The sequence below is a fragment of the Canis lupus genome, assembly GCF_048164855.1.
Source record: "Canis lupus baileyi chromosome 27 unlocalized genomic scaffold, mCanLup2.hap1 SUPER_27_unloc_1, whole genome shotgun sequence".
NCBI lineage: Eukaryota > Metazoa > Chordata > Mammalia > Carnivora > Canidae > Canis > Canis lupus.
The window spans coordinates 209092-232840 of NW_027326442.1; the positions used below are offsets into that span (position 1 = coordinate 209092).

Consider the following 23749-nt stretch of genomic DNA (forward strand, 5'->3'; position numbering starts at 1 on the left):
TGTTGTGAGGTCCCCCTGGGCCTCGCCCCTCTGTCAGCCTCTGCACAGGCTCACAGTGGCCAGACCCTCGGCCTGCTGGCACAGGGTGGCCTAGAGCCCAGGGAAGAGAACCAGGCTGGGCTGGCTGGCCAGGAGGCAGGGCAATCTCCCCAGTTAATCTGCTGGCTTTGTGGGGAGATTGGTAGATGGCCCCCCAGGGCCCCAGCGGCTTTTAAACACACCCTGTGGACACTCAGGGGCACCAGGTGCTCAGAGGTGAGAGAACGCAGGACTCGGGCGTCAGGGTTTCAAAACTCGTGGTTTATTGACACTTGAGCACAGTGACCCCTGGGAGGAGACTGAGTTTCTGCCCCCACATCCTGGGACTTGGCCCTGCAGACAAGGGCAATGGCCATCCCGTCTTGGAACAAGACGCCCCTTGCAGAGAACACCTCTCCCAGGAGCCCTGCTGAGACGTGCAGAGATGAACCCTTGGCAAGGCTGGCACGGCGCACTGAATGGCAAAGCTCGGCGCATTTGGCAAAGCTGTGGAGCCTCGACGAGAAGCGCGGGCCTCCTGGGGCTGCCTCCCGTGGGCTACAGGCAGAAGCAAACCCAAACCAGCTTATTTTGCACGGGCCCATTGGGCTTCGGTGCAGCCCCCGTCAGGGCCAGGCCTAGACCCGCCCGGGCCGCGCCCGAGCCCTGGAATACTGCTGAGGTAGCCGGGGCACCCACGAGGGAGGGGGGCGGGACACGGGGCTGCGGCCCAAGGCTGGCTCCGGGCCTCTCCAGGGGGGCCTGGGCCCGCCACCGTCCCCCCTGCAGCGCACCCCTTTCCTAGTCCTGGGCGCGAGGACAAGCGAGGTCGGGGAGGCCGCGCACCCGGCCCCGCACGGCAGCAGGCTGGCAGCACGACTGGGCGCGGAGGGCGCGGCCGAGCCCTGCCTTGTCCCCGGGCCTGGCACCTGCTGCCCCCCTGCCGCTGCCTGGGCTCAGCTCCACCTGGGCCCCAGCTTGTGATCCACATACGGCGCCAGCGTCTGCGGCTCCTTTCTCTTCCAACCCACTTAGCTGCAAGAATAGACACTAATAATACTTCATCACCCCTCCCTGCTGGCGGTCGGGGCGGGGGGGGGGGGGGCTCCCGCGGCACTGGCCGCGGCTCCCCAGGATGCACCAGGCTGGCCCCTGAACCTCCAGAATTCCAGGATCTGCCACACAAATCCAGTGCAACCCTGTACCCTCTAAAGGAGAAACTGAGGCCCAGGAAGGCTCCAGGACTTGCTCAGCTCACACAATGAGCTAGTGGCAAGGCGAGGGTTGGGAAGGGGGGCCCGGCTAGGGGCCCTCCTCGGACTGTGGCCTGAAGAGAAGGGGGGCCAGGACTTTCAAGGCTGACCAGCCCCTGGTCAAGAGGGAAGAGGCCTCTGTGCCTAGGTGCTTGCACAAAGCCAGCGTCTGTGCAGCATGAACAAGGGCGCCCTCAGCCCCAAGGCAAGGATGGGCAGCACCAGACAGCAGAGGCCTCTGCCAGAGGCGGGGTGGGCACTGGGACAAGCCTGGAGAGATCTCCTGGGAGAGCCTCGAGCCCGGGCAGGAGTCAGACCATCACGTGGGGGATCCGGGCCCCACGGGTGAAGCCGCACTCCTGATGGCAATCACGGAATAAGATTAGCAAAGAAATGAGAAAAACAGAAGCTCGTGCTTCCTCCATCTGCTAAGATCATGCCCAGGAGCAGCCAGGCTGGTGGTGAAGGGCAGGGCCACGTGCCACCTCCTGCCGGCCCTGGGCCGGGAAGGGCTGAAGAAGGGCTTTGGACCCCCGGAGAGCAGCAGGGCCTTCCGGTTAAGTGGGGCAACACAAGGTCACTGTTGGCTCCTACCAAACCTTCTTGGAATTGTGGTGTTTAAGGTACTTCCCATCATTTCCACGGCACTGACCCCATCATCCGAGCAGCTCTATCCCTGCTGTGGGAGTGAGGGGTAAGCGCCGAGCCTGCGGGTGGCACCTCACTGCCCCACTGCCTGCCCGAGCTGGCTCCCTCCCTTCCTGTGTCAGGGTCCGCTTGTCTGGGGCCTGGAGGGGGGCATCTCACCCACTGCCCTTCCCTGGGCTGAGGGCCCCCGAGGCTCCCAACTGCCCGCTTCCTCGTCAGCAGGGCTCCCTCTGTGCACGCGATCAGGGTCCTCCCTGCGCTCTCCTTGCTGGGGCCTGGCTACTGCGGGTGGACTCTGCGGACCTCCTGGCCTGGGGGCTGGTGCCAAGCTCCCTCCTGCTGCCCATCTCCCAGCGACATTCTCTAGAAGCCTCAGCTCAGCTACCTAATGCTCTTCCCAGGCCTGTAGGCCTGGGTCCTCCCACCAGAGATCCCTCTCTCATGGCCCTTGACTTCTGCCTGGACTCCACCTAACCTGCCACTTCCAACTTGACACACATGCCATATCCACCTCACTGGATGTGAGCAGCCAGGCACCTGGGGTTTCGTGGCTCCCAAGCCTCACCTGCCCAGAGCATGCTAGGGAATGTGGAGCCCTCCCTGAGGCAGTTAGGCTGTGGGCAGAGCCAGGTGGCAGAGGGTGACAGCCATGGCGAGCGGGAGACAGGAGGGTTTTGGGGGCTGTGGGGCAGGTGAGCGGGACAGGCTCCAAACCAAGCCAAAGCCCCCCAGCCTGCTTCGGACTTGCCAAGGCCTCTTCAGCGTGTTTCCCAATGAAACCGACTCGATTACTAACACAAGACATTCTGGAACATTCCAGTCAAACGAGGAACCCGCTTCAAGGAGCTCAGTCCCTCAGCCTGGGCACCAACCAGAGACATGAGACATGAGCAGCAAGGCCAAGGTGTGGAGGGAGGCTGGCGGGGCCATGGTCACCCGGAGCTCCCGGAGGCCCGTGGTCTGGCCCAGGTAGCACAGCACAGCCTACGCTCTTAGGGGCTGCTTTGCTAACTTCCAGCAGCGAATGGAATCATGACAAGTGGAAAGAACTCGTCCGGGAAGAATTCTAGCCAAAATCATGCCACTAGAACAAAATAAATCCTGCTTTTGTAAAAAACTGAAGCATGCCTATTAGAATCCGTCCCAGGCCCGGCGGGTCTAGCCTTACCTAAAGCTGTTTAAGGCACTTGAATGGCTTATTAACACCACCTGGAAAAGTGTTTGTTTCAATCCTGATTTAGGAAAAAAAAATTCAGTAATACTGCAAAAGAAGTTTCTTCAAAAAAAAAAAAATCAATACTTAAGTTTTCTAAGAATAAAATAAATGCTAAGCTCTGCTTAAGTTATATGACACAACAGGTCAACTTGGCACTGACAAAACAAAGGCAAAAACCTGAAATACTGCTTCTGAGTTAGACTTCCCTGGGGGGGAAAAAGCCCACAAATAAAAAGACACACGTGTCATCGTTCTGACCTCCCCCTCCCTGGGTGTGCGCGGGATGGGGGGGCAGGGGGGCAGGGAGGCTGGGGGCCGTGAGCACCCACTGCAGACCAGATCCCTGGTGCGCCTCCCTCCCCAGGGGCCGCTCTCCCCACTCGGGAAGCCAGCTTGGCAGGCCAGGCCCAGCCAGGCCCATCTGTAGAGACTGGGGCCTCCCAGCCGTGGCCAGTGAGGAGCAAACGAGAAGCCTGAGCCAGGCGCCCAGGACACGCTTGGAAATGTCCGTCGCTCCTGGGTCTGCCCGGGGACTCACGTGCAGCATCCTGCTGCCCCGGGCACAGGCCCAGTGTCTTTGGTCTGGCTGTGGCCCGCGCCTGTGGCCTCTGGCCCTGCCCCTACCCAGTGGGGCTGGGAGCAAGAGCTGCTCCACTTCCTGGGTCATCTTCTCTTTGGTGAGGTCTCTTCCCTAGGCCTCCTTTGGGGATCCAGGCCACCCCACTGCCTGCCCGAGCGGGGCATGAATAACACCACCACCCAGTGCAGTTCCCCAGACACCAGGATGGACTGATGCGAGCAGGGGGTTCGGGGCCCTGGGGAAGCACTGAGGATGGCACCCGCCTGCCCGCCACCGCCTGTCGGGTCCTAAGGCATCTGAGGGGAGGGGTGCGGGTGGGGGCAGGGGGCCTACACCTCCTAGCTGCTCTGCGGAGTGCTGGTCTCTGGCTGTGAGAGGCCAGAGGGCACATCCCCTGTCCCCTGGGCCCCGCCCTTCAGTAGGTCTCGGGGGTCCCTGAGGAAGACCACCATGACCGTGATGTTGTCGTGGGAGCCCCGCTCCCGGGCCGCGGCCACCAGCTCCTCGGCAACCTGCAGCCCGCTGCCCTGCTGCCGGGCCAGGTGGCTGTGGACGAGGCCCGCGACCTCCTGGTGGGGGACGACGTCGAAGAAGCCGTCGCAGGCCAGCAGCAGGTAGTCCTCGGAGCCCGTCAGCTCCCGAGAGGCCGAGTCCGCCTCCCCTGACACGTAGGGCTTCTGGAACACGTCCCCTGGGCACGGGAGAGAAGGGCCTCATGTCAGAGGGCCGGGCTGCCCGTGGCCGAGTGCATCCCAGCGGGCCCGGGCCTCGCTGTGGCCACCCTGCTCCGACCCCTGTGTTCACCGTGGGGGCAGGTAATTTCACGTGGTGCTAAGGGCTATGAAGAAAACACGAGAGGGCAATGTGGCAGGCTTATTCTGCTGTCCAGAGGGCAGAGTTAGAGCCCAGCTGGGCCAGAGGTCAGCTCTACAAACGGCCTTTTCACTTCCAGCGGAGCCGGGCCTGGAGTCAGAGAGGGCAGCTGGCTGAGGTCGAGGGCCTGCTGTTCCTTGTACTCACGTCTGCAGGTTCCCTTCCTCTCAGGCCCCTCTGCCTGAGACCCCAGATCCCATATGCTAGCAAGTCCCATGGGGGTTACCTTCAAGGTGAGCCCGGAACCCACCGTCCCCTCCTCACACCTTGCCCAGGCCCACGGGTCCCCTCCTTCTATGGGTCCCCTGCCCTCCAAGCGTGCACCAGACTGCTCCGCTCCCTGACGTGGAACCACCCGGGGGGCCCCCCTCCGTGGAAGGAGCCTCCGCTTGGAGAGGCTCACCTGCCACCTCCCCAGCCCTGTGTGTCCAGGGACCCAACGGTGGCAGCAGAGGGAGAAGGGCTGTTGGGCAGGCACCTGTGGCAGGAAGGCCAGGAGGGACAGGTGCCACATGGGGCTCGGCAGGAATGGAGTTTTAGTACCTTCGGGGAGACGTGCGGCTGCTGAGCCCTAGGCGGGGGCCCAGCAGCCATAGGATGCTGGGAAAATAGGCTTGTGGGGGACAGGAGGCTGCTTCTTTTCCTTTTTTTTTTTTTTTTTTTTATTAAGAATCAGGATGAATGGGGGGCAGGTAACCAATAATCTTAAATTATAGAATATTTGTAAATGACCTTCTAGCACGTATAGCAGCTATCCAAGGGTCTCCTAGGAGGTTTTTCTGGGGAGCTGTTTTAGTGGGGAGATCACTGCTACAGCTTAAACCAGGAGGTGGAAGTTTCTGAGGTGTCTGCACGTGCGCTAACTTTACCAGAGGCCCCTCGCAGTCTGATTACATGGCCCCACAGGCCACAGGTGCTTTAGCAGCCCAGGACGCGACTGTCCCCTACAGCTGGGTGACCCTTGGGCCTCAGACAAGAGGCCTCCGTCTCCCGCCCCTTGGCTCCTTACCGATGGCTCTGGACACGGCCAGGGTCCCGTTGACTCTCCAGCAGTCCATGTGGGACACGAAGCCGCCCAGCGCCTCAATGCGCTCCTTCTCATCCTGTGGGGGAAGCCAGAGTAGGGGCCGGGGTGCACCCGCGGGGCAGGCTGCCCAGCGTGGCTGTGCGAGGGGAGCTGCAGCTCGTGAATGATGCCCAGAGGAGGCATCAGGACAACAGTCAGAGACCAGGGAGACCTGAAGGGTCTCCGGCTGCAGGAACAGCCACCTCAGTTACGGTGCAGACATGGACCACCCGCGGCCACTGACCCCCCGTTGCCTCACCTTTCACTCAGGATACTGTCCCCTCATTGCAAGCCGCTGGGACAAGAGCACAGAGAGCAAGCCTGTGCTCCGTCCTGGCGACCTGCCAGGGCTGGATGAAACCTGACCCAGGCCCTGTTCTTTCTCAAAGCCCTTCCCCCAACCCCAAGTGGAAGCAGCACCCACCACCAGGGCACCAGCCTCCTCGGCTGGGAGCTTCCCACGCCCCCCGGGACAGTGTCTGCTGGCAGCCCAGGCCCCTCTCTCTGGGACCACAGATGTGGGCCCTTCCACCTGCAGAGGGGCTCCGCGCTGATAGGGACCTACTGCAGGGGGAGGGGCACACTGACACCAAAGGCTGGGCCTCCCATGCGGTTCCAGCGGAGGCTCCCGCACAGGAGGCAGGACAGGACCTGACCTGCCTGCACTGCTCCCTCTGGGCCGGAGCACCCACCGTGGTGTGGGCGGTGCCAGAAAAAGGCCGAAAGGGCCATGAATGTGGGCAAGGAGGAAGGAATAAGCAGGTGGAAGGGGAAGAGAGACTGGCAGGGTCTGGGGAGAGGCAGGTGGATCCGCGCACATGCAGAGGCCTACGGACCTACGGACGGGAGCAATCCCTGGCCTCCGGCCTGATCCCCACCCCTTGGGGACTTTGAGGAGCTTCGCACAATTCAGAGGGCACCCCCAACCTGCGTCTGTAGGAAGATATGGTTTCCTACACACTCCAGCCCAGCACAGCCCACTCAATGTCCGCGAGGTGGGGCCATGGCGAAGGGGTGACAGAGGGTGAACTGTGAGCTGCCTCTGGGGCCCTCTCACAGCCGGGCTGCACAGCCCCCAAGTCCACCTCTGCCCCCTGGGAACGGGAACTCCTGGACACCGCCGCTCCCAGTGGGAATCTCCCAGCGGGTCCAGTGCTCCCTGGCACGCTGAGCCTGCAGAGGCCGTCCAGCCAGGGGGCTCAGGCTTTCTGAGCCGGCTGTGGGGACAGGGCTGGGCTGAACGGGAGGGCAGAAAGGTTGCTGGGTCACAGCTCCTCTGTGGCCGCCGCTGACGGAAGCACCTTTGCGAAACCACTAGCTCAGGCCCTCGGCTTGATGGGCCAACTCCGTCTGTGAGCCAGAGAGCAGGCGGCCGAACCAGGCCTCACTTCTCTATCCCAGCATCCCTCCTCCCACTCACTCCCTGTCCTGACCCTGGTTTTCTCCCTCTACCCTCATGCTGCATCCCAGCTGCCTACCCCATCCCATGACTCCCACCTGTGTCACCATGCCTGGCCCAGGACTAGGGGATCATTGGACTTGGGGCATCCCTATCTTGGTCTCCTATCTCCTTGACACCCACCCCTCAGCTGCCTTCCCGCTCATCCTCCCCACTGGCCCGAAACAGCTTCTCCACGGTCGAGCTCAGAGCTGGTGGCCAAGTGGGTTCCCACTAAGGGCCATTTCCCACCCAATCTGGATTTCGAGGCCCTACTCAGCTGGGCCTCTGGTCCCCTACTTCAGAGAGGCGACCCTGTCCAGCCATTTCCTCTCATTCCCTCCTGCCCTGGACTGAGTAGCCTCACTCACCTGAGCACTTCTCAGGCAGTGGCCTGTTCCTCCTGGGCTTGGCTGGCAGTGAGGTCAGCTGCACAGCCAATGTGACCGGCACTGCACTCGGCCACCCCCAGGCTCTCCTCCCAGGTTTCCATCAGGCTGTGCTTCCCTCCTACTTCTGATGGCACATGCCCGCTCTCCTGCCACACGCTCCCCCCCACCTCCCACACACCTCAGCTCTGTGAGCATGCAGCCCCCAGGCCCGCAGCCCCAGACCTGCCTGCCTTCACAGGGTGTCTTACCGACCCTGCACTCATATGTAACACCCCACCTTGTCCTCCCTGGCCCCTGGTCCCCTGACTAATGGCATCACCATCTTCTTGGATAACCAAGGCCCCCTCCCCATCCTCAAAAACCTGGATTCTTCTCTGTCCCTCCTGAGGCTACCTTGACAGGCAGGTCCTCCCCATTGCTGGCCAGGAGACTGCAGTGGCCTTTATTGTTACCCAGCTCTCAGCCTACCCTCCGGTGGTCTGATCATTCCAGAAGCTTCCAGAGATTTCTTATGAAGTTCCTAACACAAGAGCAGTTTCTCAGTGGCTGGTCCTGCCTAAACCTACCCTTTCCTTCTGGACCCTATGCCTGGCCTATTGGGGACCACCGACTGCCAGGATTTGGCTCCTGCTCCTTCCCCTCTTTGGCATCTCCCGGCACTTTGCCCACTCCTGTGGCTTGTGGCTGCCCGTTACCCTGAGAGGTGCTAGGAGGCTCACTGCCTCAGTAAACTCCTGGGTGCTGTTTGCTGGCCTGCACTGAATCCAGACAGCAGATCCAGGCTCTGTCCAGACAGCAGCAGACCAAGGTAGAGTGCCATGGGGTCCCCACATGTACCTCACAGCCGGTTTTGGCAGCTGCCAGGCCCTCCCTGCAGCTCACCAGGTTGTCACCAGTTTCCTACTCTCGTGACCAATGTGGTGATGGCTGCTTTTTGTGGGAGACTGTTCACCGGGTCTTTGATTACTTCTCTGTGTGGGTGACAGGCTAAGCTTGGGATCACAGGGCTCATTAGCTGGGCATAGCTGGCGGGGTCAAGAGAGCTCTGGGATCTAGTCTCTCCAGCCATGTGGGGTGCATATTAACGAGGGAACAGACACTTTGGCAGGCTTCTCCCATGCAAGCTGTGGTCCCAGCACCCCACATGTCCCAGGCAGCTTGATTCTTATCTCCCGGGAACCCCGTTTCACAGACAGGTGCTCAAGGCTGAAATGGGTAGAGCCAGGACCAAGCACAGCTGTCTGGCTGCGCTCTTTGTGATGCTGCTACACTGCAGGGCTCAGGCAGTGTCTGGGAAATGCTGCCCAGAGAAGGCCCTACTGGGCTGGAGAGGAGGCACACCAGCAAGCTTGCAGGGGTGCAGGCAGGAGCAGGCCAGGCACCCCGAACAGAGGCTCGTGCCTAGTTCTGACTTAGACTGCATTTCACCTGACTGCCTGTCTCAGGGAAGAATGGTCCACCGGGGAGCAGGTGCCAAATGCCTCAGGGCTGCAGTGAGGGTGGAGGGACACAGGACAGATGCCACTTCTCAGTTGTGTCCTCTGGGCAAATTACTTACGTCTCTGAGCCTCAGTCCTCTCCTCTCTATGGTAGGGAGAACATATGCAGGAGCTGAGGCCAAGGAAAGCTGCGTTCCCCGCTGTTTTAGGGATCGCTGCCTGACACTCCCTGCAGTACTTTCCAAATCCAGAAGCCACAGAAGGACAGCTCCGGTCGGTTATATAAAAGCCAACGTGTCTACAAGGCGAAAGCCCATAAGCAAAGACCAAGTGGGGGGCTATGTGCAAACTGCTGTAGACAAAGTGCTGACCTACAAACTGATAAGAACAATAGCAACAGCTCCGGAGACAAATGAGTCAAGGACAAGAACGAAGGGCTCTCCAGAAAGGCAATGTAAATGATCTTCAGTGTTTGAGAAGGTGCTCAGTCTTGGTCCATGAGACAAACGCAAACTGAACAGCCGCCTCCCTTCCCCTCAGACTGTCAGGAGCCGATGGTTCGGTGGGGCCGTGGGCAAAGGGACTCCCGTGGCCACGCAGCCTGAGGGGAGCAGTGTGGCAACTGTGCCAGGACCACAGTTGTGAACACTTGGACCCCTCCGCCCCACTTTTAGGAAGCTGCTCTGTTAACGTGCTGCACCCTGAGCAATGAAATATCGTACAAAGCTATTCACTGCGGTGTTGCTCCTAGCACAGGGACTGAGGGAGCCTGGATGTCCATGGACAGGAGTCCAGAACGGAGCTCTGCGGAGCCCTACGGAAGGGTGGGGGCGCTGCCGGTGCTGCCGTGGAATGCCCAACCACGTGGGGATAGCCGAGTGGGGACAGGGCACGTGGGCGTGCCCCAGGATGTGATCTCCTGCTCTCCTACTTCAGGAGACAGGCAGACTGGACACAGAGGAATGTCATCCTTGTGTTCAGGTGACGACCCTGAGGCTCAGACAGTTGAGTGACCTCAAGATCTCAGCGTAGCCACTACCCAATGAAGCCCCAAGGCTGGTTCCTTCCTACCCGGCTCAGCATCACCTCCTCCCTGGAGCCATCCCCCATAGCCTAGGTGGCCAGCTACCCTTGGCCCACCCGCACAAAGTGTGGGACCCAGCACTCAGACCCTGCTTCCCGGGCTGCCTGCTGGGCAGAGGCCCCAGGTCTCCCCTGCAGCTCCAGGCTCCATGCCACTGTGGTGAGAAGGGCTCACTTGGGACTTTTGGCTGTTAATGCCTCAAGCTTTAGGGGACCGCCCCTCTTCAGCCCCAGACACTGGAGTCAGAAGGGCCCTCCCTCTGGAGGAACACCAGGAGCTCCCTAGATAGATGGTCCAGGGCCCCTCTTACTTCCTCACCCATCCGACCAACTGCTATTGTGCAGTGTGACAGGGGGCTGGGGATGTCCCAGGGATAGACAGAGGGGGCTTACCTGTCGCTCAGGCCTGTGAGGCTCCATCAGCTTCACCACCTGTCCCTGCTGCACCAGGATGACCTGGGAGTCCCCAAGCCAGGCGATGTGCAGGGTCTTTCCCACGATGAGTGCGCACACCCCTGTAGTGCCACTCTGCAGCCGCTGCAGGGAGAGAGGGGAGCGGGTGGGCTGGGTGCCGGCTCTGCGGGCCCACGCCTGTCTAGACGGACTGGCTCCTGGAACAGCGCTCAGCCAGGTCAAAGGAATGAACTGGTAAAGCACACTGGGGCACAGGACTCTCCCACGCCGCATGACAGGAGAGCACATCCTGTGTGGTCCCGTTTACATACAACTCTAGAAAGCACGCACTCTATCATCTGTAATGCCTGAAAGCAGATAGGTGGTTGTCCTGGGATTAGGTGGGCAGGAGGGTGGGGTGACAAAGGACGGAAGAAACACTTCGGGGGTGATGGATATGTCCGTTACTGTGGGGAGGGTTACACAGCTGTAGACACATGCCAAAACCTATCCAACTATACACTTTTTTATGGAACCAACAGCACATTGTACACTTGTAATATGCACAATGTATTATGTGTCAGTTATATCTCAATAAAGGTATCTTTTTTTTTTTAAGATTTTATTTATTCATGATAGTCACACACACACACAGAGAGAGAGAGAGAGAGGCAGAGACACAGGCAGAGGGAGAAGCAGGCTCCATGCAGGGAGCCCGACGTGGGATCCGATCCTAGGTCTCCAGGATCACGCCCCAGGCCAAAGGCAGGCGCTAAACCGCTGCGCCACCCAGGGATCCCTCAATAAAGGTATCTTAAAATACTAGCAGCCTAGTCTAAATACCTGCTTCAGAGAATCACTATTCTGGGAGGTGGCCCGGAGCTCACCGCCCGGGGTGACAGTGGCCACGAGGGCTGAAGCACCTCAGTGGCTCCTGCGTTACAGTTTTATTTATTTATTTATTTTTAAAATATTTTATTTATTTATTCATGAGAGACAGAGAGAGAGAGAGAGAGAGAGAGACAGGCAGAGAGAGGAGAAGCAGGCTCCATGCAGGGAGCCCGACGTGGGACTCGATCCCAGGACTCCAGGATCATGCCCTGGGCCAAAGGCAGACGCTCAACTACTGAGCCACCCAGGTGTCCCTCGCTTTACAGTTTTAGATGCTACACGGCTTTCTATTAAGATGCAAGTCTGGCTTTGCTGATTTCTGCGGGAGTATGTGCTCAGAGCATCTGCTGTACACCCCTTTCCAAGTGTCCTTACGAGCTATGTTGACTGGGGCAGGTCCTTTAAGCTCTCTGGGCCTCAGTTTCCTGATGTCTAAAATGAACACAATTTTAGTAGCCACCTCGCAGGGCTGCTGGGAGGGCCCCATGGAAGTTCTGCAGGTAAGGTTCAGTGGGTGGTAAGTTCACAGAGGAGGGGTCAGATGTGTTCTTTCAGAAACAAGTGCCTCATCCCTACGTGGCTACAATTTCCGAGGAAGGAAACGCCCAGCAGACACCAGCAGCCTGCCAAGACCTGAGTGAGCAAGGGGAGGTGGGGCCGTGTATTAATCATGCGTTTTATTTTCTCTCTTTTCTTCTTTATTTTATTTCTTAAAAAAATTTTATTTATTCATGAGAAATCCAGAGAGAGAGGCAGAGACACAGGCAGAGGGAGAAGCAGACTCCATGCAGGGAGCCCAATGCGGGACTTGATCCCCGGACCTGGGATCACGCCCTGAGCCGAAGGCAGATGCTCAACTGCTGAGCCACCCAGGTGTCCCAACTTTTCTTCTTTAAAAAAAAAAAAAATTGGGGGGGATCCCTGGGTGGCTCAGAGGTTGAACGCCTGAGCCTGCTTCTCCTCCCTCTGCTTGTGTCTCTGCCTCTCTCTCTCTCTCTGTGTCTCTCATGAATAAATAAATAAAATCTTAAAAAAATAAAAGTTAAAACAATTTTTTTTCAATATTTTTAAAATTTTTAAGTAATCTCTACACACACTATGGGGGTTGAACTCACAACCCCGAGATCAAGAGTCTCACTCTTCTGACTGAGCCAGCTGGGTGCCTCTACTTTCTGAGGCTCTGACAAATTAAGGTACTTACTAATCCTGGAGAGAGTGCCCCTCCCAGGACAGGCTGATCCTTAAAGACAGCAAATGTCTGCCCCGAGCACACAAACTTCATGCATGAGCCAGGCAGCCGGTGTGAACCCATGTCCTCAGCCACCTCCTCTGTCTCTCATGCCAGGCTCCTTCCCCTGGCCTGGACAGCTGGGGGCAGCCCCAGTAGCAGAGAGCCCATTGAGGTTATACAAACTATCCAATCCTTTTTTAAAGAATGTTTTTAAAAGATTATTTGAGAGATGGAGAAAGGAAGAGAGAGAGCAGGAGTGGGGAGACAGGGCGGGGGAGAGGGTGAAGCAGACCCCCGCTAAGTGGGGAGCCCGACACAGGGCTTGATCTTAGGACCCTGGGATCATGACCTGAGCTGAAGGCAGACATTTAACCGACTGGGCCACCCAGGCGTCCCGAGAAACTATCTAATCCTAAACATGCCTACCCTGCCTCGCCCAGGCCTTCCTGTGAGGCCACCGTGAAGGCTCCGGCCATGCTGTGTTCTCTGCCTCCTGACCAACCCTGGTGCCTCCCCATGTGGCCCTGTGTGGTAGGGTGTCTCCTCTTGGGCACTGTAACAAAACTCCTCTTTCAAGGTGGTGTCAGTGCCTGTCATCTTGCCATACCTAATTGAAGCAGAATCCTGGGCACATTTTAAAATAGGCTGCCCGGGGGCAGCCCAGGTGGCTCAGCGGCTTAGCGCCACCTTCAGCCCAGGGCATGATCCTGGAGATCTGGGAGTAAGTCCCACATCGGGCTCCCTGCATGGAGCCTGCTTCTCCCTCTGCCTGTGCCTCTGCCTCTCTCTCTCTCTGTGTCTCTCATGAATAAATAAATAACATCTTTTAAAAAAATAAAAAATAAAACAGGCTGCCCTTCCCTGTGAACCCTGCACACCCACCAGAGTGGGGCAGGTCCATGTCGCTGTGGGGCCAGGCATGCTGGACCAGAGGCAAGCCTGATGCTGCTTTTATTCAAATGAAAGACAAAAGCCCCCTTTTACTGTAGGAATGAAGAGACATGAGGGCCAGCAGAGTTTAGTGAGGACCTTCTAACACCACCAATCGCTTTGATTCCTTTCCCTCTGCCAGACGGGCCTCTCTGATGCTAATGGCTACTGGCCCACAAACAGCATGCGAGGCCCGCTCACTGCTTCTTACCTCTCGCTTGGCTTTCCAGAGAAACATCTCATCGGTGTGCCGGAAGGCTTCTCTGAGGGCTCCCGCGGGGTCCGTGAGCAGCTCCGGCTGGCGGGCCAGATTGGTGTGCACGTGCACGGCGGCGTACTGTGCAGCGTCCACCCCTCCGTGACCATCGAACACGGCAAAGTAGGCTCGGTCCACGGGGTCCTGATGGGGAGTGCAGTGGGAGTCACACTGACCTTGCCCCGACCAAGGCTGCCACCCAGCTGGAGGCTCTAGTCTGCGGGTGGAGCCCAGGCACCGCCTGGGGTGGGTCTGGGAAGAATCAGCATGGCCTGTGCCATCAGACAGGTCATCCTGACTCAAGCACTTAGGAGCTGCAAGATTTGCAAAAGGGCAAGGCTCCAGAGCTTCGGTTCACTTTCTGTAACGAGTTGCTGGAGCACATAGAATGAGGGATGGTGTAGCAGGTGGCTCCCAGCACCTGAGACAAAGCAGCGTCAGAACCATGAGTCTGGGGTGAGTCCTGGGGCCTCCCTTATGACAGACTCAGGCAGATCCTTCACTTTCCTCAGTCCCGTAGCTGGGAAAGCAAGGTGGCTGGTGGTTGCTCTGGCCCAGAAGTAAGTGCTGGGGCAACGAATGGGGCCTCCCAGACCCCCGATGAAGTGCCTGGACTCATCAGGTACCTTGGCCTTCAGGGGACAGCTACAGGGATCACTCCTGCCTCAGCTCTGGCTGGCAGCTCTGCTCGGAACCCCCACACAAGGCCTCCTAGCCTGCTCCGACTGGGGCCCGGGAGGAGGAGCACTGGAAGTGGAGCACTCACCGACAGGCCGAAGAGCTGATTGAAGGCGGGAAGGCACACATGCCGGTCCTCCATCTTGCGGCGTGTATTCCGGATGGCATGCATGGAGACCAGCCACTGCCGCTGAGGAACCTGGGCAGTTGAGGGCACCTGCTTCTGCCACTGGCTGCATACTTCCCAGAGCTGGTTAAAGCAGCTTCGTGCCAGGCCCTTGGCATCCAGCACTGATGGGCGTGAGAGAGGACTGTTAGGGAAGCACCAAGGCGGGCCAGCTGGGCCCCACTCACTCGGCCTGCCCCCCTTTCCCTGTGGCCCCTGTGGCTCTCCAGACAGCACCCACCATAGGCCGGCACAGGCCCCACCAAGCCCATCACCCCCGGGCCATTCTGAGCGCACCAGCCTAGCAAACTATGCATGACGGTCTGGGTCATCGGCACTGAGCACAGTCTGGTTTGGCAATATGCACAGGAAGGAGCCTCCCGTCCTACAGTGAGCAATTCCACTCATGGGAGCCCACCCCAAGGAAACAGCCAGAAATGCAAAGATAATTTCAGAACAAAGTACAAAATCATTTATAATTGCACGTTAATTAGAAGCAATATATATCCAGTGACAGAGTAAATTATGGTCTATTCTCTTGATGAAGAATTAAGCTGCTATTAAACATGATTTTCGCAACTAAACAGGCAACTGCCACACGGCCCAGCAACTGCACCCTTGGGCACTTATCCCAGAGAAATTAAGACTGTGCTCACACAGAAACCTGCGCGCCCCAGGGTTCACAGCAGCTTCACCTGTAATAGGCAAAAACTGGAAATGGCCCAGGTGTTTTTCACCCTGTGAATGGGTAAACTTTGGTACATCATGGCACGGAATACTACTTGCAGAAGGAAGGAAAGAAGAAGCTACTGGCACGTTATAGACACCTGGATGAATCTTCAGAGAATCAAGGCGGAGTGAAAAAAAGCCTATCCCCAAAAGTTATGTACTCTATGATTCCATTTATAGGCATTCATGAAATGACAAAATTATAGAAATAGAAAAGATTAACAGTTGTCAAAGGTTAGGGATGGGGCACAGGGCATTAGGGTGTCCATTAAGGATAACCTGAGGGATCCTTGTAGGAGGAAATTGTTCTGCATCTTGATTATGTCAAGATCCTGGTTGTGGGGATGCCTGGGTGGCTCAGAGGTTGAGCGTCTGCCTTTGGCCCAGGGCAGGATCCTGGAGTCCCGGGATAGAGTCCCACATCAGGCTCCCTGCTTGGAGCCTGCTTCTCCCTCTGCCTATGTCTCTGCCCCTCTCTCTCTGTGTCTCTCATAAATGAATAAATAAAATCTTAAAAAAAATCTTGGTTGTGATATTTTACTGTAGTTTTTAAAGATGTTACCATTGGGAGAAACTGAAAGGATGCATGCAATCCCTCTGTGTTAGCTCTTACACAGCATGTAAGCCTACGGTTATCTCCAAGTTTAATGGGAAAAAATTAAAGGGTAAAACAAAAATGGACTTTTGTAGAGCGTGAGAGCATGTAAAATGCTGGTTGCCATAATAAGGAAAAACATTAAGAAAAAAATGCAATGGGAAAAGAACAGAAAATCCCACATACAGTTTGATCACAAGGACATGAAAAAGCCTTCAACTGTTTGGATCCAGAAAATAAAAGGCAAGAAAAGCGTACAATCGAAATGTCAGCAGTGGGTGTCTGCAGGTGGTGGTTCTACAGGTGATTTGTTTTTTTCAGAATACTTTTATGGCGCTTTCTCAATTTTCTGTGACAAGTGTGAGCCCCAGATGATGGTTTCAAAATATGTCCATAAATTCTCTGACGGTTGACTGGGAGCCCAGTTCTCTCTCTTGAGCATGGGCCTTAGCGACCAGCTCCTAATAAACAGAATGCAATGGAAGTGACCATGAGCTGCTTCCTAAGAGGCGCTAGGGTTCCCATCTTACACATTCTCTCTTCCTCCCTGTCTGTCTCTGTCTCTCTCTCTCCATCTTCCTGGTGAATCACTGGCCCTGAGGGAAGCCAGCTGCCATGGTGTAAGGACGTACGCGTAGCCCTGTGAAGGGTCCACATGATGAGGGAGTGAAGCCTCGTGCCAACAGCCAAGTGACTGAAACCCTTGGAAATGGAAGCTCTGCCCCACTGGCCACAGGCCCATGACCATGGTCTCGGGAGACCCGGGGCCAGAACCACCAGCTCAGCCGCTCCCAAATTCCAGACCCACAGAAACCATGCGATAAGAAATGTTTGTTTTAAGCCATTAAATTTTAGGGGGCATTTGTTATGCAACAACAGGTAATAGCCCCTAAAACACACACGCACACCAATCCCAAATCCTACCTAAACCTGCCTTCTAAAGAAAAGATTAACAAGGAACAGGTCCCAAGGAATGCTTAGGTGGCAAGCCTCGGAGACTCAGGTCATCTCCACATACTAAACCCTCCTGGGAATCTTGGTGGCCCAGGTGTATGAGGCAGGTACAGGCACGTCAGGCCAGGCATCAGAGGGGGATTTAAGGGCAGACCCCCAGGAGAGCTGCAAGCCACACTGGAAGGACTTGCGGGGGTGGAAGGGAGGTATTGAAAAAGGAAGACCTCTGGCCCGAAGGTGGAGGCCACAGAACGAAAAGAGAAGGGCAGAGGCCAGGGGAGGCAGAGAGGGTCTGTGAGCACAAGAGGCCATGGCAAGACACGTGTGAGGGAATCCACGCATCAAGGCGGAGGTACTAGTGTCTGGAACTGGCCACTGTCGCCGCATCTGGGACACAGGTGATCATCAGGGGTTTGGCAAGAGGTGGGGGACCAGCAGGGCCGGCCCAGGGGGCTGTGGGTACAGGAAGGCTCAGCTCGGGGACGACAGGTCCACACGCACTTGGCTCAGTGAACCCCTGCCAACCGGTCGGAGGCCCCTCGCTCAGCTGGGCTGCGCCACGGCCTCCGCAGCCCCCTCCTTCCCTGGCTCTGGATGGCCGGGCTCAGATGACCGTCCGGCAGGGCTCCTTCCCTCTCCCTCTGGGCTCCGCTTCTATCAGGCCTGAGACACCCAGGGAGGCACAGGGACCAGGTACTCTCTTGCCTTAGGTTTGTGCTACCTTTCCTGCCGACATGTTTGAACCTGAATTTCAGCTTGTGCAAAGGCAATCACGCCGACGATAAGCGATGGATAAGCAACGGGAGGCGCGGCTCGGCCTCCTGATGCCGCCGCAGGAGCCGCCCGGGCCTCATCCTGGCGCCCACAGGACCGGCCCACTGGAGGGGCCCGGCTGGCGTTTCGGCCTGACCCAGCCACACGGCCTTCGTCATACCGCTGCCCTCGAGCAGTGGTGCTTCTAACACGCGCCGTGATGCCAATTCTGCGAGAAGGGCTTCGAGACGACAGACCTTACTGCGTGCTGCTCCGGTGACAGGGACGGCTGACCCAGGCCAGCCCAGGTGGCACGGAGGGCGGGGCAGGCTGTGACTTCCTCCCCGCGGGGCCCAGCCTCTTCCCCGGCCTGGGAGCCCCCACGTGGAGCGCCCGGGGCCTGCCGCCAGCAGGTGGCGCTGGGTTCCCGCGGGACTCGCGGGTGGGGCCCTCCCTTTGTGGGGCGGGAGCCTGCAGGCTTTGCTGAGGACAATGGCTCCCTGTCACTGGGGCCCCGCCACCTCCCAGGCAGGAATGCGAGGCCCCGCGGCATGGAATGTGGGCAGGAAGCCGCGGAAAAGGCAGGGGACACAGATGGGAACTCAGCACTGGCTGAAGCGAGGGGCCCGCGTGGCTTTGTCTTCTTTCTCTGCGCCCCCCACCCCCACCCCCCTTGCTTTGCCCTCAGTGCTCGCACTAATGCTAAGCTTCAAGTCACACAGATAACAAATATGGGACAAGACGCAAGTCATCATAAGCGATATATAAGAGGACCGGATCAACAAATCTATGGCAGTCCGTCCCCCAACCCCATGCAGGAGTTCGCTTTTCACGGTTTCGGGTACAGGTCTTTGACTGCGGTCTGGAAAGGGGACCATCCTCCTGATGTACTGTCAGAGGTCAGTGGTAGCCTAACCCTACACTGTAACCCTCGTCCTTACCTCCCTTCATCTTATCACGTAGGCATCTTACCATCTCCATCATCACCAGCAGGGTGAGAGCGGTACACTAAGATACTTAGAGGGAGGACGGCCACCTTCGTAGGACTCTCATTACAGCGTGTTTTACTGTTCTATGTTAGTATCAGATATTGTTCATCTCTTACTGTGCTTCGTTTAGAAATTAAAGTTTGTCATAGGTATGTGTGTATAGGAAAAAAATGCAGGATTTGGTATGATCTGCAGCTTCAGGCATCCCCTGGGGGGTCCTGAAATGTATACCTCTAGGGCAGCTTGGATGGGGGGGGGCCCATCAGTGTAGCGCCGCCTTCAGCCCAGGGCGTGATCCTGGAGACACGGGATCGAGTCCCACGTCGGGCTCCCTGCATGGAGCCTGCTTCTCCCTCTGCCTTTGTCTCTGCCTCTCTCTCTCTCTCTGTGTCTCTCATGAATAAATAAATAAAATCTTAAAAAAAAAAAAGAAATGTACCCCTCTCAGATGAGGGGGGCTAATGTATTAGGAAACTGAAAGAAAGACACGCAACATAAGAGTCCTGACTTTTTATGATGAGGTTCACTGCCCACTCTGGGTCCCCCTGGCTGTGTGGGGTGGCCCATGGTGCGCCCCACTAACCAGTGTCCTAGGAGGAGGCAGACGGACAGGCCCACCCCAAGCTAGCTCTCACAGATGCTGCCGCGTCTCCACCCCACGGGGTCCCAAGTTGGATCAGCCGAGGCAATAGGCCCAAATGCTGGCATTTTCACCCAGCTGGACCTGAGGCTGGCCCCAGGAGCCGCTCACATGTCACCGCCTGGCTCCCACGCCACCCTGGGGGAACGTCAGCTGAGACAGAAGAGCAAGTGGGCGACGGACTTACCACGTCAGCTTCCTCCCATGTAGAACGGGAAAAGCATTATTCATCCCCTGGCAGCTTCTGAAGCTCAGGGAGATGGCTGCCACGCTCCCCCTGCCGACCTGACGCTGCTACAAGTGCCTTCTCTGCATCCTGACTCTGCCACTGCTGCCTGCTGCCCGCGACCGCCCTTCCACCAGCAAAAACGGGAAAAGCAGCGGCGCCCACTTGAGCCCTGAAATCTGGCAAACTGGCACTTCCCCGCCGCCCGTCCCTTGTCTGGCTAGTGTGTCGCCTGCTAGGCCTCCAGGCCAGGGAGGGAAGAGAACTCACAGGTCACAGGGGCCTTCTCTTCCTCATCGTCATCTTCTTCCTCCTCCTGCCTGGGCAACTTCCTGAATTCAGAAAGGTCGGTCTGTAGCAGCTGGGAAACTGCCTCATGGGCCAGAGATGCAGCAAGTGGAGGTGGAGCGCTCCTGGGGACAGGAACAAGAAGTGAAGGGGGGCTGGCACGGCCCCAAATGCTCCACATGGAGCCCTCCTCTCCACTCAGGGAGGCCCTTCCGGAGGGAGTGACGGCCGCTTGCACCACAACGTGCAGCAACAAGGAGCAGGCCGGCCTCTGAGCCCCAGGGAGCTGGATGGGACATCCACTCGATGCCACTTACCAGGTCCCGAGCTACACCAAACATGATTGGGGGCTGCCGGGGGGAGAAGATGTGTCTGCTGGGCTCGGGGCCGGGTAGCACAAACTGCCCAGTGTCCAGCCTGATGACTGCTTCTGGTCACCAATACTGGCTAGGGACCTCTAGTGTTTCAGGAGTCTTATGGGTTGAACTGTGTCCCCCAAAGTTCATATATTGAAGTTCCAATTGCCAGTGCCTTCAAATGTGACCTGACTTAGATACAATTAGGGACACCTCGGTGGCTCAGTGGTTGAGCATCTGCCTTTGGCTCAGGGCATGATCCCGGATCCAGGGATCGAGTCCCACATCAGGCTCCCTGCGAGGAGCCTGTTTCTTCCTCTGTGTCTCTGCCACTCTCTGTCTCTCATGAATAAATAGATAAAATCTTAAAAAAAAAACAAAGAAACAGATGCAATTAGAGTGAGGTCTTACTGGACTAGGGTGGGTCCCTAATCCCGTAACACTGGTGTTCTTCCTTATAAAAAGGGGACATTCAGACACAGATACACACAGCGAGAACTCTAGAAGATGGAGGCAGATGCTGGGGAAATGAGCCAGAAATCACCAGAAGGAATCAGCCCAACTGGCACCCTGATCTTGGATTTCCAGCCTCCAAAACACTGAGACAATATATTTTTTTAAGAGGCTCAGCCTACATGCGCTGTGTCCATAGAAAGTGTCCCCTGGCTCTTGCGCATAAGGAGCCCATCCCAGGGACGCATGGATGGCTCAGTGGTTGAGCATCTGCCTTTGGCTCAGGGCGTGATTCTAGAGTCCTGGGATCGAGTCCCGCATTGGGCTCCCGGCATGGAGCCTGCTTCTCCCTCTGCCTGTGTCTCTGCCTCTCTCTGTCTCTGTCTCTGTGTCTCTCATGAATAAATAAGTAAAATCTTAAAAAAAAAAAAAAAAAGGGAGCCCATCCCACTGGTGGCCCTGTATGTCTAGACATATCCCAACACCGGAATCTGCCTCCCCATCAGTGGGAACCCTTCATAGGCCAGAGGATGTGTGTTCACCCTTGTGTGTCTGTCCTTGAGGGCTGGGGGCCAACACCCAGGGTAGCCAGTGATTCTCTGCTGGGCAGACACACCTGGCTTTTTCCCCCAAGGGCAAGGACCTCCCAAAAGCTACGTAAATGGGTCCACTTCCCTTTGGGGGATAGGCATCCATGGTGTGTCTATAGATAGTCTTAGGAATCTACTGGGATGGATTTATGATTTTTTTTAAAATGAGAGGGTGACTCAGGGGAGAGGCCTCTGGAACTACCTTTGAAAAACAACCAGCCGAGACATGAGAAATGAGTTCCCCTGCCATTTGGGGATTTCCTGCTAACTACTGGGTTTTCCTTTTTCACAGCAGGGAGAAGGGGCACTGTTCCCTTTGCTCCTGGGGAGGTGGTGCTGTGGCTTCCTGCAGGCCTGCAGAGGCCACCGGGGCAGGGAAGCAGCTTCCGGCCCTGGGGACACAGACAATGCCTGGACTCAGGCCACAGGCTTGGCTTCCTGGATGCACCCTCCCGCCCCATCCAGGGGTCCCCCTCCCCCCTGCCTCTGCACACCCTCCAGGCACTCAGGCCCTGCAGTGGTCAGGGATCCTAAAGACTCTAGAAGATGCTTCAGTGAACAGAAAGTGTGTACAAGGCCCAGGTACCCAGCAAATACTCCAGTCCCACCCGCTTTGGGGTTTTCAAGCTTGCATCTAGCTGCAGAGATGAAAATGAAGAGGAATAATTATAGTGTAAGGTGTGCACTGTCTGGGGACCTGAGGTGAGACACGGAAATGCTGACAACAAGGGGGAAGACAGGATGTAAATCACTGCGCCACTGGACTTGGTGATCTGACTTCCCAACAGTCTCATGAAGGACACCATTTACAACCTGAGACAGCGCCATGCACCACCCTGCTTGCGGCCCCTTACCCCCAGGGGCCTACACGCTGCCAGGGGACCAGAAGGGAGGGACGGGAGCGCGCCAGGCTGCTGCCAGGGGACCTGCTGTGGGGGTGCACCTGACAGACACAGAATAGACAGCATGTGACCACACGTGTGAACACTGTGTCTGCACAGGGAAGAAATACTAGAAAAGGAGAAAAAGAACTGAAAGTAAATCCGTTAAGATGAACAGAAAATATATGACTTGCCTGCTCTGCCATCCTGCTAATTAACGGGGTGCCTGTTCCACACCTGAGCCCAGGGCCTGCCACCAGGCCTCATGGGGCCCCATGTCACCTCAAGCAAGTCCTGCTTTTCTCCTACACGTAGCCTGAGACACTTGCCCTCCAAGTAACAGAAACTCCTCACCCCCCCAAGCCCTGCAACCTGTAGACCTGTCTAGTCAGACCCCTGACTTCTCTCTGGGCAGGAGGGCCCGTTACCTGTACCTGCTCCTGCCTGGCTACCCTCCTCTTCCTCACCTCCTTCCATCTCTACTGCCATGGAGCAAAACCAGCCCTACCTTCTGGGATCCTGCCCCTTGGGGTACGTCCTTCCTCTGTGCCCTCCCTCCCCCTCCCAGCCACCCACCGATGACCCTCCCAGGCCTGGCCCTATTGCTCATCCCTCTCCTGATGCTGAGCCTCTAGCCTGGGGCTCTCCTGTTTCCATCCCCTGGTTATTTCCTCTTTATCCCCTGGACATGGCATCTCTAGCACAGCAGGCCGGTGCTCTCGCTCCCCAGGCTCTGGGCTCACATGCAGTGGCAGCAGGGGTACCAACTCTCCCAGGCCTGCATGTCCTCCCACAGCCCCTAAAGCCCCCACAGGAGCCCCAGGTGGCTGCAGGTGGGACAGATCCTGTGGCCCCAGGTCCTGAGGGAGGCAGAGCTCCAGGAGTCCTTTGCTCCCCTGCACCCAGCAACTATGGCCAATTCTGCTCCACCGACTTGCTTTATGCCACCTGCCTCTAAAATATTTCCTCAAAGTGGAACCAAACAGGCCAGGAACGCCCTCTGTACATGCCACACCCTAAAGGGACACGGTCACTGGGCATGTCGGGAAGGATGCAGGTCAGCTCACACTGACCTTCACACTCCATGACCTGGGTTCCTACACTGTGCGGGGTGAGCAAGAGTCATGAACTCTGTGGGGTCCTAGCAAGCAGGCTCTTAGGGGGGTGTAGGGATAGAGCTGATCTGCTACAGAGGAAGCACGCTTGAAGAACACTAAAATGCCAGTATCCTGAGGCTAGGGGCAGGTTCCAACTTCAGGGGTGACACGGTGACTAGGGACTGTGGGCCCGGCCCCTGGGGAGGACGAGGTTCACACAGATGCTGCATGGGCCACTAGCCTTTACTGTCTATTGCTTTCTTCCTTCAACTCTGCTAAGCTTGTTGCTGTCTCAACTCTGCACCTCAGCTGCCTCGCCTGTGACCAGGGATAGCACCATCACCTCTTGGGCCTAGGGGCACTGTGGTCTCTGTGCGAGGCACACGGCCTGGCCCTGCCCCTCCCTGAGGCCTCAGCCAGTCTCTTAACCCACCTAGCCTCTTCCTCCTCATCTGTGAAATGGGACAGAAACAGAATCTACTGCATCTGTTAGAGGTTGAACTGTGCCCTGCTCCCCACCCCCCAAAAGATATGTTGGAGTCTTAACCTGCAGTGGCTCAGAATGTGACCTTATTTGGCATGAGGGTCTTTGCAGGTATAAGATGAGGTCATACTGGAACAGGGTAGGCTCTTAATCCAACAAGACT

General features: G+C 57.2%; 1 protein-coding gene across 3 annotated transcripts in view; it reads right to left on the reverse strand.

Annotated features, from left to right (window-relative positions):
• Positions 1 to 279: 279 nt before the first annotated feature.
• PPM1F (protein phosphatase, Mg2+/Mn2+ dependent 1F) overlaps positions 280 to 23749 on the reverse strand; it is a 30859-nt gene continuing 7389 nt past the window's right edge. For all 3 annotated transcript variants that reach the window (XM_072819110.1, XM_072819112.1, XM_072819111.1), the window contains 6 exons: positions 19708 to 19850; positions 14474 to 14676; positions 13663 to 13851; positions 10400 to 10543; positions 5598 to 5691; positions 280 to 4406 (listed from right to left, as the gene is read on the reverse strand). In XM_072819110.1, the coding sequence (XP_072675211.1) occupies positions 4054 to 4406; positions 5598 to 5691; positions 10400 to 10543; positions 13663 to 13851; positions 14474 to 14676; positions 19708 to 19850 (1126 nt within the window). In that variant the 3' untranslated portion in view covers positions 280 to 4053. The remainder of the gene's footprint in view (positions 4407 to 5597; positions 5692 to 10399; positions 10544 to 13662; positions 13852 to 14473; positions 14677 to 19707; positions 19851 to 23749) is intronic.